At 53.6% G+C, this 15,301-nt stretch overlaps 5 protein-coding genes across 5 annotated transcripts; 2 read left to right on the forward strand and 3 right to left on the reverse strand.

Annotated features, from left to right (window-relative positions):
- Positions 1-1,044: 1,044 nt before the first annotated feature.
- Positions 1,045-3,208, forward strand: B0T26DRAFT_659848 (heterokaryon incompatibility protein-domain-containing protein; the record flags this gene model as incomplete). The annotated part of the gene is made up of 2 exons (XM_060438983.1): positions 1,045-1,773; positions 1,838-3,208. 2 exons carry the CDS (start codon positions 1,045-1,047, stop codon positions 3,206-3,208), a joined length of 2,100 nt encoding a protein of 699 aa, XP_060289237.1.
- Positions 3,209-4,921: 1,713 nt separating this feature from the next.
- B0T26DRAFT_865327 (uncharacterized protein) lies at positions 4,922-7,055 on the reverse strand (the record flags this gene model as incomplete). The annotated part of the gene is made up of 4 exons (XM_060447801.1): positions 6,461-7,055; positions 6,001-6,398; positions 5,692-5,939; positions 4,922-5,617 (listed from the first exon to the last, which is right to left on the reverse strand). Exons 1-4 carry the CDS (start codon positions 7,000-7,002, stop codon positions 4,922-4,924), a joined length of 1,884 nt encoding a protein of 627 aa, XP_060289238.1. The 5' UTR covers positions 7,003-7,055.
- A 520-nt stretch (positions 7,056-7,575) lies between these two features.
- B0T26DRAFT_733950 (uncharacterized protein) lies at positions 7,576-9,804 on the reverse strand. Its single transcript, XM_060443169.1, has 4 exons — positions 8,518-9,804; positions 8,430-8,455; positions 8,282-8,370; positions 7,576-8,222 (listed from the first exon to the last, which is right to left on the reverse strand). The coding sequence occupies exons 1-4, from the start codon at positions 9,379-9,381 to the stop codon at positions 7,753-7,755; spliced, it is 1,449 nt and encodes a 482-aa protein (XP_060289239.1). The 5' UTR covers positions 9,382-9,804; the 3' UTR covers positions 7,576-7,752.
- A 530-nt stretch (positions 9,805-10,334) lies between these two features.
- Positions 10,335-11,525, forward strand: B0T26DRAFT_659496 (uncharacterized protein; the record flags this gene model as incomplete). The annotated part of the gene is made up of 3 exons (XM_060438953.1): positions 10,335-10,646; positions 10,732-10,887; positions 10,992-11,525. 3 exons carry the CDS (start codon positions 10,335-10,337, stop codon positions 11,523-11,525), a joined length of 1,002 nt encoding a protein of 333 aa, XP_060289240.1.
- Positions 11,526-11,723: 198 nt separating this feature from the next.
- On the reverse strand, positions 11,724-15,231 carry B0T26DRAFT_523540 (uncharacterized protein). The gene is made up of 3 exons (XM_060435495.1): positions 12,965-15,231; positions 12,608-12,879; positions 11,724-12,528 (listed from the first exon to the last, which is right to left on the reverse strand). The coding sequence occupies exons 1-3, from the start codon at positions 14,956-14,958 to the stop codon at positions 11,858-11,860; spliced, it is 2,937 nt and encodes a 978-aa protein (XP_060289241.1). The 5' UTR covers positions 14,959-15,231; the 3' UTR covers positions 11,724-11,857.
- Positions 15,232-15,301: the final 70 nt, after the last annotated feature.

Genomic DNA, 15,301 nt, shown 5'->3' on the forward strand with positions numbered 1-15,301 from the left:
CCATGTCCGCTGTCCTACAGCTCGTCGTGGTTAACTAGTCTATGTGGAAGTGGTACTATTCCGTCGGGGTGCACTTGACCAACTTGGATTAGTTCTAGGTGCATCCCGGAGAAGGCGTGGCTCTGGAAGGCGAGCGCAGGAGCTTCGATGCACCGCACCACGCCGTCGCGCCCGGTTTAGGTCTTCAATACTGACGCCGATGCGCTGGATTGTTTGCATCCGACTTCTCGACCAGGAAGGAACTGCGGTGAAGTCGGGCTACGAAAATATTCGTGGTCGCTCTAGGGGCCTGTGCCAGAAGAGGCAGGTTTCGCCGCACTCCAAGCCGTAGAAACGACCTGATCAGACGGTGCATTTCTACCCTAATATGGCCAAAGGAACCCCATTACTATGAAACTATTACGTTAATAAGGCCACGCGCCTAACGATGTACTTAGCTCTTGCTTTCTCTATTTCCTACTAGTATACTAGGTAGATAGACCGCCAGTCTTTGACTGGCCACGCCATAGCTCTAGAGGCTGCATGCTTGTAATGAAGAAAAAAAAAAGGCTCGCCAATCTAAAGTTAGTCCTGTAACTTGTGCCGAACTGCTACAGATCGCTACTCGCAGAGATTTTGGTTGCTGGTGCGGTGGATTGGCGCTGTTGCGTCCTCCGTTTTGGGCAACGCTTGGAGTGCAAAAACGCCCACAATTTAGCTTTGTGAAGAGCTTTCAGCACGCAGCGGCTGGCAGTTTCTGCAATCCATGTCCCAGTACGAGTACGCCCCACAAACGGCGCTGATCCTTCGGGCTGGGCAAGGGTTGGAACTTGGCAAGACCTGCCAGCTGCGCAGCGGCAGTGCAGCCTAACAGGCGTGGCGTTGCGCTGCGCCCTCCGCCCAACTGTGAGCCTAACGCCAGGCAACAAAGCAAAGCCCCAATGGTAGGCTCCAAGTAGGACTTGTCAAGACGATTTTCGAATCGAAGAACTGACACTCTCTTTTCTGTTTGCGCCATCATCTTCTGTTCAACCGCACATTCCCGCGACCTCCGAATCAGTACCAATGGATGCATCGCGCTACCGTTATCAGGTGCTGTCGCTGCCAGCAGAGACGAGAATCTTAACTATCGCCCCTGGCAAATTCAATGATGCCCTCGTCTGTAGCTTGACGCACATTCATATCGCATCGCCGGGTGAGCCCTACGACGCGCTGAGCTACTGCTGGAGTGGCAGCGTCGTTGTTGATAAGCAGCCCGACCCAGAGCAGGTGCTCTTGTGCGCGGTATACGGAAGAGACGAAGATGGCAACCTTGTCAACGAGAGCTACGAGCTCGCGTGCAAGGACATGCTAGACCACCGCCATTACGCCAGCTCTTATATCCGCCTAGGATTCAAGCTCCCGGACGGTCCCATCTTTATTGACGGCGTCGAAGTGGTGATCAGTGGGGAGTTGCGAAGGGCCCTGCAGCGGTTGAGGAGCGAGGAGGAGCCCCTGCGCCTCTGGGTGGACGCCCTGTGCATCAACCAGGGCGACATCGCGGAGCGGAATCAACACGTGCGAATGATGGGACAGATATACGCCAACGCCACCCGGGTCCGGATTTGGCTCGGCGAGGAAATCGGAATCGAGATGGAGATGATGAACACCATCAATGCGGTATACGAAATCATGACTGACCTGCTCGTCACCCAGGGCATGCTAGAACAAGATGCTTCTCTGGGCCAGATACAATGGAGTTTCATGAACGACGAGAGGACGGCGAATCTAGAGTGGGAGAAGCTGGCAGAGTTGGTGGACAGGGCTTGGGTGAGTCTGCGCGTCTGGTGCTGAGTGCATGTAACTGATCATGTTGCAGTTCCACCGTACGTGGGTGATACAAGAGATTGCCAAGGCGAAGGAGGCCCTGCTCCACATTGGGTCGCTCGAACTCAACTGGTCCTACCTCGCGGGTTGTTTCATGGCTCTGAAGCGCTACCGCCTTGACGCCCCAATCGCCGACTACAAAGGCATCAAGGCAATATGCATGATGGAATCACTTCGTCAAGAGATCGCCACGAAAGACCAGGGATGCTCCGAGACCCCCTTGCTCACCCTCCTTGAAGAGCTCCGCGATTTCAAGAGCACCATGGCCAGTGACAAGCTCTACGGTATCATTGGCCTGACCAGCGACCCCATAGCCCAACGACTCTCGGTCAACTACACCAAGACCCCAGAACAAATCTTTACCGACCTCGCCACCGACTATTACAACTCGAATTCCCTCAAGATCCTCTCACACTGCGTCTCGGCCCCCACAAAACAGTCCACTCTGACTCTCCCCTCGTGGGTCCCAGACTGGTCAATCTCGGGCTACGTTGAACCCCACTACATCCGCGGCCTCAACGCCAACGCCTGCGGCGCCCTCTCTAACCCCTCCCTGAGAATCTCGTTTCCCGCCCTGTATATAAAAGGCCGCCTCCTCGACAGTCTCGCCGCCGTCGAGACTAAGAAGTGGATCCCCCCGCCCCGCGTCGACTACCACATCCGAACTACCACCGAGGATGACAACTTCGGCTCGGACAAAGACAACGAGCAAGGTACACAGGCCGACCCTGCCATGAAAAACATCGACCCCGCGTACCGCAGCCGCAAGCACACCCAGCGCTTCCTCGCCAACTTGCGCGATCAGCAGAAAGAAATTGTCGGCATCGCTTTCCCAGACAAGGTTTACACCGCCGAGACATACGAGGCGCTCTGGCGTACCTTCATGTGCAACCGAACGCGCGAGGGCGAGGTGCCCGAGGCAGGCGCCGGCGCCATGGGCTTCGAGATACACATGGACGTAGTGCTCGGCAAGGGCGGCCCTAGAGCCGTGCTGGCGGAGAAGAAGGCGTGCATGCTGCGGCACGGGCACCTAGTTAACGAAGAAGCCGAGGCGTGGCTGCGGGGTGCGACGGAAGCGTACGAGATGGTGTCGGGTGCGACGTCCAAGTGGTGCCACAACCGCCGGTTCTTTAGGTCGAATGCCGGGAGGTACGGCTGGGCGGTGGACGGGGTGAGGGCGGGGGATGTAGTTGCTGTGTTTTACGGGGCGCAATTTCCCTTTGTCTTGCGGGAAGTGGACGGGACAGAGGGCGAGGGGAAGAGATACCGTATCTTAGGGGATTGCTTTGTGCAAGGCCTGATGGAAGGTGAAGGTATGAACGAGACAGACGTGGACAAGGAGACCGAGTTCTGCATAGTTTGATTAGGAGCTAGGCTAGCGGCTCATCCATTGACATATGTCGCTCTGAGTTGAAGGAACGGTGATAGAATAATCTCCAAAGGAAGACGCTGCAGAGAGTTACCACACCGCATAATAAACAGTCCATTGCTAAGGTCAAGTAAACGCACATCTAAAGGCAATTCCGTCGCAGAGGAATTATGCGCGGTAACGTACAATACCTCTGATGGCCGTCTATCGAAGGTAAATCCCTTTTCACTTCGGTATAAGGTGATAGAAGTCGGACTATTGTTTGTTCATGGCCAGCTGATTGTAGACTATGGTGGTAGGTAACTCGGTAGTGATCATGAACGCTTTGTGGGCCGCTGTTTCCGTTCCCTTTGAGGGGCTAGGAGCTAACCGGACTCAGTACCGAAGATTTGCGACATTCCCTTCTCGTAGCTTAGAAACTGACTTTAGCTAGGCAAGTGAGGAAGCCACAGGGCATCCGGAGCCCACACGACGCCGCACTAACGTCCTTCGTCGTCCCTCATTACTATGGCACTCCTGCTCGGCGGTGCACCTCAACCTCCCGGAGTATGGTAAGATGGGAATGCGGGCATAAAAAGAGGTCTGGTGGCTCTTGATCGGTCTGTTGTCCCGGAGCTGTGACCTGGACCGCCTTCGAGTAGTAGAGATAGGTCAGGGCGCCCTACCAGTCCGTTAATTAAGCGAGCCTTCGGAGAAAAATATGCTCGATTGAAGGAGGAGCTTTCAGTTTTGTCTTCCCCTTTTTTATATTTAACGGATCAGCCAATACCAATATGGCCAACCCGAGTCCCAAGACGGCAGCCGGGGGGCCAAGAGATATCAAGCTCCCCCGGAGGTTCATGTGGTCCACGACTCTCAGTTACTTTCGCGTCACGGCCGGGCTTGCCTTTGACTCGTTGCCACTATCCTCTATATTTGTGCCGAGTACAAGTGCCCTAGTAACGCCCCGTGCAAGTTAGCCCTAGCGCGGTTGAGATGCCGCTAGGCGGAGGCCTTGTGGATGTGACGGCGGCAGCGGTGGAAGATGCCGGCATGGAGATGAATGTGTTTTGTGTTTTGTGGGTAGGCCACGGCGACGGCACTCAAGAGGGCGGCCCCGCCCAGCATCGATCTGGAGAGCATGGGACGATAGGTGATAATGTTTCGGTTGTTATGTGTGGTGGGATAAAGCTGAATTGAAGAGACGGGTCTCTCCTGAAACATATGGGGAAGTGGAGGGGTTTTGTACGAAACAGAAATAGCTTTGAGGAGGGATGGAGGTAATTATCTTGGCCTGGTTGAGACTTTATAATACTACGGGGATACGGAATATATATATATACCGAGATTCTATAAGGGATATACCGGATTAAAACATAATAAGACGGTTAGGGCGTTTCAGTCCTAAGTTTCCTAAGATGTCGTCATTTAATTAAGTCATAGGAAGGTATAAATGGCTAGCCCTAGTTTAAGATCCGAGATTATAAAGCTGTCATGCGCATTCACAGGGCAACGGAAATGAAGCATTTGATGCAGAGAGGTAAGGCTTGAATTGTCTGAAAAGGTCTAATCTCTTGTTTCCTTTGGCAGGGCCAAAAGTCTCTTTTTTATAGTTATTAATAGTGGCAAAAGCTGGTGGCGAAGAATCACATAGCAGCTTCTAGATCTTTCTTGCTCACTAATCTCAATATTGTGACAAAAGCGCTAGCCCTCGTCTAAGACCTGGGACTACGATTCTCCGGACACTCGACAAAGACGTCCGTTCTGTGATGGGACTTGGTTTGGCGTTGTCACGATCCAGTCTTCACTGCCAACCGTTGCTGGCGCCCAAAATACTTGCCACGGGTCTCGCAATCGCTTGATTTGTAGCAATCTCTCGTAGTTTGTACCAAAGAAGCTCTGTTGCCAATTTGGCTCTTCGAGATCTGCTTCGTTCAGGTAAGCGCCTCCGCCCGGTGTCGCTGCACGGAGCGGTGCCATGAATGCATTGAGTCTCGTGTGTGCTGCCTCAGCCTCGGCAGGTGTGGCAGAGGATAGGCTTGTGGGATCAAACATGTCTGCGTGCATCACCGCCTCTCGCCACACTGGATTGACACCTGCAGACGCTGGAAATCCGGCCGCTCTCAGCGTCGGCGCCATATTGAGCCCGTGGAACAAATACCCACCCTCAATAGCAGCTCGAGCAGCGGCCATGGCGGCGTTGAATAGAGTCGGCGACTGGTACGCCCTGCGAGGAAATAGCCTTGAGGCAAAACGCCCATTGCCGGGACCGCCGCTTATGGGCCCGGTCTGGTTGCTGTACACGATCGTTGTTGGATTGGTGATTGCAACTGGAATTCCAATCGTGTTGAGGGACGTGAGTAACGGCTTCACAAAGGCAGCCGTCTCGGTTGGCGTCTGACCTGGCATCTGGACTTGCACTTGCTGTAACGGCTCTGTTAGTCTCTGTTGCTCGTTGACCCACTGTGGCTACATAAGTGAGGCGGCCCCGGACCTACCATTTGGATGCTGACGTCAGTTATTGGGATTCCAAATGTCCATAAGTATCCGCCAGCGTCTACTGTGGTGATGCCGAATTGGAAGACAGTATTAAACCCCTTCCAAAATGTGTCTTTGTCGGTAATTGTGACGCTTGGCCCCGGTTCCGTGGACAAGCTGCTGCCCAGAGTAAAGGTGAAGCTCGCAATCGTTAGATTGATTGGCGGATGGGCCTTCACGATGACAGAAGTAATCACACCAAAAGTGCCTATCTCAAGGTCAGCCATTGGGATTGAGAGTTCTAGATGGGAAAGTGCACTGTCGCTTACTACCGCCGCCTCCGCGCAAAGCGAAAAACATATCTTGGTTTGTTTGCGGGTCTGCGGTTATGTAGCGACCATCGGCTGTTACGGCCTGAATGGAAAGAACCTGGTCAGCTCCAAGCCCAAACTTGGAACTCAATGGAGAGTGTCCTCCGCCACTTATCCAGCCGCCATAAGAGCCAACGGTGACGCATGACGCTGCTGTGAGCGTAATGTTAAGTTTAAGTGCTTGGCGAAACGCCTCCCATGCCTGAAGGCCAGCGCCAACTCGGGCGGCTGGTCCGTGGTAGTTCCCCTCCGGTTGCTTGTAGTCGGGCAGAAACTTAAATGTCTTAAGATGATGTGTCCAAATGCTGAGAGAGCCTGCCCCGGCGTTCCTCCCGACGGATTCGTGGCCAGTGTTCCTACGCGTCATCTGTTAATAATTCCGAAGCCCCTCTACTTGATGTCGGGACCATCTACTCACTTGATCACCAGCCTAATGTTTCTGTTCCTCGCAAAGTTGACCGCAGCTTGAACCTGCTTCACCGACGTGGCGTTGACCACATAGACGGGATAGCCACCCTGTGTACAGTTGCCGGTTGGGTTCTCAGCTGGCAGGCACGTATTTCCCTGGGCCCAGTAGTTGAAGATGGTGACTGGATCATCAAAATAGAATGATGTGCGGCTCGCGTTGTTTAGGAGAAAGTTGCAGGCTGCTTCGTTGAAGGCTGGCGAGCTGTGGTAGCAGACGGATGCTGGCGGGACAGGCTTGAGAAGGGCGCCCCCGACAGAGGAATTAAGCTGGGACCATTCTGTTTCCGTGGGCCAGGCTCCATCGCCTGGGAAGTTCTTGCACCGCGGATTTGTCTTTTCTATTTCACTCGCTGGCGCGCTGGCAAACTCGATCGCTTTGAAGTTGTGGATATCCTGCTCCGTGAGCTGCAGGTCCGCGTCAAAGAAGTCAAAGCCGAGGCCCTCTGCAATGGAAGCGATGACTGCCACAACTGTCAAAAACGTGAGGACCATTATGTTCGCAATATTGAAGTCTTGTTATGAGCCTTGATGGGGGTGCAGAATCATGGAATTCGTTGAAGGGGCAAACTCATACGAGTTTCGCAAAAAGTGAAATGATGTCTTAGACGTGGGCTGCTATTATACTATTACTCTCTTATCTCACTAAGTGCTATAAGCAGTGCTCAGTGTAACAGCGGTAATGCAGATCGCTGAGCAATAATTCGGAGTCCGAGCATATGTCCTCTGCAGGCCGATAATCCTGTTTTGGCCCGCGATGATGTGACACGAGCATCCCGTCCACACCACGAAGTAGGCGCCAAGAGCCGACGGAGCCGTGTTTGTACCGTGGTTGGAGTCGCTTGTTAGCCAAGCCAGCAAAACCAAAGCCCAACCCACCCGACCTTTTTATATGCGATGTCACGGTAGCTTTCATGATGGCTCGGGCTGATGACTTTTCTTCGTCATACACTCCGCTCTCGGAAGTACCTATAAATAGAGTCGGATTTAGAGAGCATGTCATTATTCGTTGCTGTCGTACAATGGTTGTCCGTATGGACACTCTGCAAGAGGGGAGATACTTACCTTAGCTGCTGTGTTTCCGGGGCAACTTAATTATCGCGCCTTCTCGCCTAAACCATGGCCTTCGCGTTGCTCCTTTCACTGCATGTTGGGAACAGAGGTCATCGTTCAAAGGTTAGAATACACGTATATTCAATCTTTGTTTTCGCATATCGAGAGGCGATACGTGCGAAGTGGTTGCTCCTAGAACTTCTCTCGAGGTCCTCCGCCTGACGAGTACAGCCTACGGGTTTTGGATCTCTCACTCAAATTTAGGAGGCCAATCCTTGATCGCTCCAGAAATTCATCATCCACGCTGCCAAACTTGGCCCACCCATCCAAAGCCATCCGACCATATCTCGTGGCATTGAAAATGTCGCCATTGAGTAGGTAGAGCTCTGTCAGGGTGTCGTAGTACTCGGGCATCAACGGCGGTAATCTCTCCCACTCGGAAAACATCAACCATTCCTCAGCCATATTTACGGCGTCTTGGAAAAAGCCCTCCTTTCTAGCGTACAAGACAGATTCCTTGAGCTCCTTCATTCGGCGTCGTCTACTCTCCGAGTCGCCGATCTCGAGATCCGTGGCGCGACACAATTCGCAAGTGCAGTCAAACCCCCAATTCTCCTTTAGGTACTTACGTCGATCCTCTCGCGTCTCGGTGATGGGTACGTCTGATCTATATGTTAGCTATAATGATCAAGACAATAAAGAAAGTGCCTAATATGCTTGCAGCTCATTTCTATCTCTTCGCCCGCCTCAATATTGTGGTATGCAACCACCTCCATGGCCAACATTCGCTCAGAGAATCGAAAGTATGCGCTAGCTAAGATTAGCAACCGCTCTTACGCAACGGCCCAGGGCTCGAAGTGTAAGCTTACTTTGGCCTGCAGGAGTGGTTGATCCTCTTGCCGAGCAAACCAGGTTAGCATGGTTCGTGTTAAATCGTTTGGTTCCACGTCAACCTACCGCAGCCTCGGTGAACATCCCGATGTGTATTTGTCCGTCGCCCAGGAGAACGCTGTTCGAATTCTGACCAAAGATTCCGTCAATGAGGTACTCTCCGGTCGCACTCGATAACTTGTATATTTTGTTTCGCGTTCGTTCCGGCAATTGGTTGATTGCTTGCTTAACCATGCGCCGACGATGGTGTGGCCGGACCTGACCCAGAAATCCTGTTCCGACCAAAATCGCTGGAATATCGATCATGACTATCTCGCCACGGCGGATTAGACGTTTCGCCACGACACCTTTCCCCTTCCCCTTTACATTGACTATTTCGTATGATAGGATCCCTTTTGCGGCTTCCTGGGCGACAGCTGAATGGGGGCGATCCTCCAATGCACCCAAGCCCAACAAGTGGGATGTGATGGTTGGCGAAGTGACTAGACTGATCCCGTGCCCGTTTCGGAAATTAGAGTCGCTGAACAAACACTCGATCCAAGGCACACCGCTCTCGTTTTTCACCCTGTCGCCAATGCATCGGGGCGAAAACGACCAGGATACTGCATCCGAATATCCCTCTTCATCCACAATGCCCAGTTGTCCAGGTAAAGGGCAGGTTCGAATGCTAGATTCGTCGATCCGCGTTCCGGATCTCCTTGGGCATTGCCAGGACTTTTGTTGTTGTGCATGAGATCTTGCAGCAGCATCTTTTAATGCAAAGGATAAGCAAAAGAGCAATGAGACTGCCAGGAGTAAGATGCGATGCATCATGTCGGCTGCTTTCCTTTGACTAATAAAGAGCTGATTAATGTTGATGGTGAGAAGTTCAAAGTCTGGGCCGATATGGTAATAGTGGCCTGAAGGAAATAACAATGTGTCCAAAGCCATTTTCTTACCAGAACGGGTCCGGCAGACTTTGAAGGGTATGAGACTCGAAGTGTTTATGTTCAGTATAGCCGCCGGATAAAAACAGCCTGGTCTGCCTCTTCCAGAAGAGTTTCACAGATCTCTTCTCTTTTACCCGGTCCAACTTTGGTTGTGTTCAATGTTCGTCGTAAATCTTAGGTAATCCGCTGGGTATTTCTGTAATTTCGTTAGCGGTCATTGTCTCATCGTAAACAACACTTCCTCTGGGTGGATGAGAAAACCCTCTGGGTGGATGAGAAACCCAAGCGTCTGACGACAAGTCAGCCTGCAAAGTGCATCTTGAGGGAGGTATAAAAGACTGTTACTCTCGGGGCCTGTCTGTGAACTGCCGTGTCTCGAGTACGCGTTGATTGACGTCCACGTGACTTGCGTCTTCCTTCTACATCGCCGAGCCACATTAGTCATGCCGGAAGTCGGCGGTCAGAGTTTCCGCTATGGGGGTTCATGCCCAGCGCCAGTCTTGCGCTAACGATTAAAAAGGCCAAGCCATCCGTAACCGCGGGTTGTCCGCTGCCAAGGCCCCAGGTGGCTCCTCCTGGTCAATCAGACTCCAGTGCACAGGGGGCAACCTCTGCTGCGGACTCGTCCTCGAAATGCGCTCATCGACAAATTCTCGGTGCTAGCGAAAGCTCGTCGGCTTTCCCACCATCGCGCGTTTCGGGACCTTGCGAAACCGCAACTTACTCCTTCCTCCTCGTTGGACGGCATATTCGGCTGTCTCCTTCGTCCTGCGACCGGCTTCGCCCCCATCCCTCTATCCGCCCGACCTCGCCCTGCTTCGCGGCCTGCCCGCCGTCGTCGTCGTCGTCGTTGTCGTCGTCGCGCACACCCGAAAATTCCCCACCCGCGGTTCCATTCGATATCTCGACCCTTCCTACCTCCCCCAGTAGTTGTTGCCACGACTTGCCGCGACGATGCGGTTCCGCCCTCTTGTGGCGGCGCTTCTCCTCGCCCTGACCATCTGGGTGCTCTTCGATATCGCAGCTCGCGCCGTCCGCTTTGTTCACATCTTTGGCGTCCACGCTGGCCCGGCCCTGACGCAGGAGGAAGTCGAGGCCGCCTTCAATGCCCCCGCCCCAGGAAACATCGAGAGGCAGCAATACGTCCCCAAGATCATCCACCAGATATTTCACAACTGGAAAGACCCCAAAAACGAGACGCTGCCTGCCGACTGGGAAGCCTCGAGGCGGACATGCTCGGACAAGAACCCCAATTTTGAGTACCACGTATGCCTCCCTCCCTCTGCCATTCCTTGCCCGGCCCTCCAGCTCTGGTGTGTTTGGGTACCCCGTAATGCTGACCGGCTGCTAGCTATGGACCGAGCCTTTGTCGCTCGAGTTCATTGCCACGAACTACGAGTGGTTTTTGCCCACCTACAAGGGTTACAGTTACCCTGTGCAGCGAGTCGACGCTCTCAAGTACTTTCTCCTCCTCCATTTTGGCGGAATCTACATCGACCTGGACAATGTGAGTTGGTCTCTACGGGCATGTCTTTAAACGAGACGCCCACTCATCCAATAGTGTGGCTGCCCCTCAGCGAAATCGCCCGCTAATTTCCATCATAACCGCAGGGCTGCTCCCGCGACCTTGAACCCCTCCTCTACTACCCAACCTGGGTCGCCGATGGCGGACAAGGCACTCTCAGCAACAATATCCTCGGCGCGCGACCACACCACCCGTACTGGGCCATGATGACCAACTCTCTCATTCCATGGGGCTACAAATACCCTTTCCCGTACTTCACGGTTCACTACTCCAGCGGCCAGTGGTTCGAGACAGCCATATGGGAAATATACCACGAACAACTACCTGCAAGGCCTAATCAAGAAGACAGGCTGTGCCGTATCATGATGGACAACCGCGTCGGCGGCGCCCGCTGGGTGTTTTTCACAGAAGGCCGCGGGGGTTCGTGGGACAACTGGGACAATCACTTGTTCAGCTTCATAGGGAACCGTTTCGTGCCCTGGGTCGTGGCCAACTTCATCTTCATCATCCTCGGCGCGGTTGCCGTCGCAGCCATGATCTGGTACCGGAAGTGGGGGCTGAAAAGGATCCTGCACACAAAATCAACGTTCAACAACGGTAGGTTGAGTTCGATGGCATGAACGCGCATTGTGCCTTGCTTCCAAGATGGCGGGGCGATATTTTTTTTTAGATTCTGCCCCCTCATAAGTCATTTGTACTATTTGTAAGTTTAGCGGTGGGTGCTAGAGCCTAGCACAGAGTCTTCGCAGCATGGGATACGGACGTTAAAAGGCAGGGAGTTTTGGTTGCTATTGGTTGGTATTAGACAGGTATGCTTTGGCTCTACGGGATGGAACGTCTCTGAGTTGGGTTATACAATTCTAGGACTTTGTATATGTATAATCGTCTCGCAAGGTAACATAAAATAGAGAAGCAACTTCGTGACAAATCTCCAAGATAACTTCAGCCGATATCATAAGTCGCCCCGTCCTGTTAATGGGGCCAGCGCTGGGTCCTGGTTGCTCGCCTCGGGATGGGAATAACTACCCGACAAATCACCACCATATGTGGGATACAGTGATGGATTCATTAGCTTGTCAAACTCGTAGTCCCAAGCATTGACGTTGGTGTCTCGTGTCGCGGGTTGTGGTTGTAGCCCGCCATGGGTGGCTTGCCCAGGTGCGTGCCAGTTGAGGTTTGTGGCTATTGCGCCTTCATCGAAGTCAAAGAGGTCATGAACATCGAAGACGAAATTCTCTGCACCAAGCGGGAGAGCGCCTTCATGATCAGTGCCCTCCGCCGACGCCCAGTCTGTTCCTGTTCCTGTACCTTGAGAAAGCGAGGGGGTCAGACTCGGATCGCTGCCACTACCACTCCCAGCCACTTCATGCTGGGGTCCGTACCCGCTCAGCGGCGACTGAGACTGCTTGAAAAGTCTAAGCAACCTCGGCTGGAGGTTGAGCACGATGTCTGCAACTCTTGGTCGCACTCGCTCGTCGACATCCTGAAACTGGTCTTGAAAGAGCATTTCAAGCTCGCGTCTCACCAGAGTTGGCATCTCCCTCCGAATAAAGGTTGCATACTCTTCTAGTTCGCTGCCGCCGACACTGCTCTCGTTGGCCTCTTCGTCCAATTCATCGTAGTCTACCGCGGGTCTGGTTAGCATGCGATGGCCTGATGCCGAAAATCGCCCACACGCCTCGAACCAGGAGTCAGGACCCACATGGCGACGGAATCGTCTCTCTATCGTCATCCGGAAATAAAATCATGTAGATCTCGCGCCATTTATCGTCGTCTGTCATATCGTTTTGCACTTTTTTGCGACTCCGAAGCCTCTTTTCCTGGTCCTTGCTAAAACCCTCTACGGGTGTGCTTTCGCGAATATCGCATGGTGGATCTTGCTGGAGATGGGAACGAAGCTGGTTGTCGCTCTTGAAGACCTCCCAGCAACGAGGACACTGAATGGGGAGCGCATGCCTCCTGTAAAGATGGGTCCTGCGGAAGATAAGCCGTGGTTCATGAATCCAAGGGCGATAAATCATAATGAAACCCCAGTATGCAAGGAAAGAACGCAACATACTTGACACGATGCACTTCGTCCCACCCTGGCCCAGGACATGAAGTCCACTTGTGGTATTTCCTGCGATTGCGCTTGAAGTACGGACAAGCGAACTTTTTGCCCACTTCTGCGTTATTGGCAGTTGCCTTAGCAGAAGCAGGATGCTTGGACCTTTTCCGCCTACCATCGTGATCGCTATCGTCTTCGTCGTCCCGGGGTTGACCTCTCCCGGCATTGCGCTGCTCGAGAGGACCCTGGTTTCTCGGAGACGCCAGCTGGTTCTGCATACCACCTCGGGGTACCTGTGTAGACTCCGCTGAGCCGACATATCGTGTGCTTGGAGAAACACCACCGTACTGTGTGATGCTTGGACCCGAAGCAGGGTACTGGCTACCGCTTAAACCAAAGCCAACGGCAGGAGCATGCGGGGTGGGAGTGGCAGGCTGGCTTTGATACAGGTTCAGCACCTGGCCTGATGGGAGACTGGTACCTGTTCTAGAGGTTATAGCGAACGTATTGAACCCGCCTAGACCGCCCTCATTGGATGGAGCTCCAACCCCAAGGTTGGATGAACTTGGTTGACCATACGGTTGCTGGGGCACAAAGCTTTCGTAGGCAGCATCTGATTTGGCGGATCTTTTTCTCAAGGCCCTTGGCTTTACCAAAGGCTTCGGTGTTAGGGAAGAGGGGGGGCTTCCGCGAGATGCCCCCCTTGATCTAGGTGTCTCTTCTGCCTGGCTCTTTAAGACAATTGACGGCATATATGTCATGGGCGTAGATTTCAATGTGGAAGATCTTGGGATCGTTTGTTGGGGTGGAGCTAAAGGAGCTGTCGGCATCGCTTGAGTTGCTGGGAGGGGAGGCTGCGGCAATCCCTTTCGATGGGACATGCCAACCACTCCAGAGCCCTGGCCAGACGGAGGCGTGTAACTAGGCGTCGGCGGTTGTGAGGAGGCCTCCATGGGTACGCTGGCGGGTGGCGGCGGAGGTAAGTTTTGAAAAGCGGCATGGAGCAACACAGGTATGGGTTCGGCGGCCTGAGACGCCGACAGGGCCATCTGTCCACGGATGAAGACGGGACTATGGCTCACACGGCCAGCAGGTTGGCCAAGAGGTTGACCCCTTGTGGCCAACAGATCAGGTGTCGCTTCGTGTTGCCAAAAACTTTCCTCTCCTTCCTCCTTCACTAATCTAGGTGGCGAATGGGTGGATCTCGACGGCGGGCCATTTCTCATGGCGATAATCTTGGAGTCAAGCCTCGTGCAAAATCTCCGCATGATGGCATTGATGGTTTCCTGGCGCCGGTGGTCCACTGAGTCAGCCTCGGCACCGTTCTCATCCGACCCTGCACCGCGTTGGTCGTCGGTGAGGGTCTCTGTATCTGCCTCATCTTGGAGGACATAGCTTCTAGACGGACTCGGGTCTGTATGAGAGGGCGAGGAGCCAATCTCAGCGGCGGGGTCTCCACCAACGAGGGTACTTGCTGCAGTTGCCTTTCCCTTGGCACCCAGTGCGGGCTTGTTGGGACTGAAGCCGGGAAGAGCGCGAATGAGGTCGGCCAGGTCCTCGGCGTCTGGAGGCGAGAGCGCGAATCTTCCCTGTGGGCCTAGCAATGAACCGCTGCCGGCGGGCCTCAGCCTAGGACTCGAAGAAATACCAGTGGGTATATGTCGGCTTTCAGGTTGCGTTTTTCGTTCCCGTCCGAGGTTTGAGACAAAAGGCAGGAGAGGGGGCGAAGTCCAGCTTGTCGTCTTGGCCCTTGGAGGTCTAAGAGGCGTACTGGCAGGCGGGTTCAAGCGAGACTGGGTCTCGCTTGTGGTAAATGCGGCCTCTTTTGCCGTATGATTTCCCTCCGACTGCATGGCAGAGGGTGCAGCGGGGAGTATGTCCTCTTGAGGATTGTTGGACGGTGGCCTGTGGCGTCGCCCGCGCCGCTTGCCGGGAAATGGAGCGCCGGCATTGTCCTCGCGCTCTGATGACGAGCTCGGTTCATCGCGGTTGTCGCGGGGTGCCATGGCAACTGTGCAGCTTCAGGTTTCAATCGAGTACAGGCGAAAGGGTAGATTGAGAGTTGAGGGTTGGGCTTCAGGATCAAAAGGGAATTGTAAGATTCAGAATGGCGGAATGAATGCTGAGCTAACACGCTGATGTCGTTTTAATTTAGAAATTACTCCAAATTCTGGCCCGTATTCGTCACAGCTGCCGCCGTAGGTTGCCAGTTTGATCCTATGTTCACAGCCGACTTTTATCTGAACATTTTGTTGGCGCCAGGGGAGAGCGCTGCAAGGTTGGTGTTTTGCACAAATGGGCAAAAGACCGAGCCCAAGCTAGCCAGAGTGAGTTGCAACCGCCACGTGA

The sequence above is a fragment of the Lasiosphaeria miniovina genome, assembly GCF_030549165.1.
Source record: "Lasiosphaeria miniovina strain SMH2392-1A chromosome Unknown B0T26scaffold_9, whole genome shotgun sequence".
Taxonomy (NCBI): Eukaryota; Fungi; Ascomycota; class Sordariomycetes; order Sordariales; family Lasiosphaeriaceae; genus Lasiosphaeria; species Lasiosphaeria miniovina.

What these genes read in the sequence shown, in the direction of transcription:
- B0T26DRAFT_733950 (XM_060443169.1), bottom strand. Translation starts at nt 9,381, where the DNA reads ATGGCTTTGGACACATTGTTATTTCCTTCAGGCCACTATTACCATATC. An exon ending in AACCACTCCTGCAGGCCAAA is followed by an intron (nt 8,371 to 8,429) that starts GTAAGCTTACAC and finishes AATCTTAGCTAG; the next exon opens with CGCATACTTTCGATTCTCTG. An exon ending in CGAAGAGATAGAAATGAGCT is followed by an intron (nt 8,223 to 8,281) that starts GCAAGCATATTA and finishes CATATAGATCAG; the next exon opens with ACGTACCCATCACCGAGACG.
- B0T26DRAFT_523540 (XM_060435495.1), bottom strand. Translation starts at nt 14,958, where the DNA reads ATGGCACCCCGCGACAACCGCGATGAACCGAGCTCGTCATCAGAGCGC. An exon ending in GACGAAGTGCATCGTGTCAA is followed by an intron (nt 12,880 to 12,964) that starts GTATGTTGCGTT and finishes TATCTTCCGCAG; the next exon opens with GACCCATCTTTACAGGAGGC. An exon ending in AGAGACGATTCCGTCGCCAT is followed by an intron (nt 12,529 to 12,607) that starts GTGGGTCCTGAC and finishes GACCCGCGGTAG; the next exon opens with ACTACGATGAATTGGACGAA.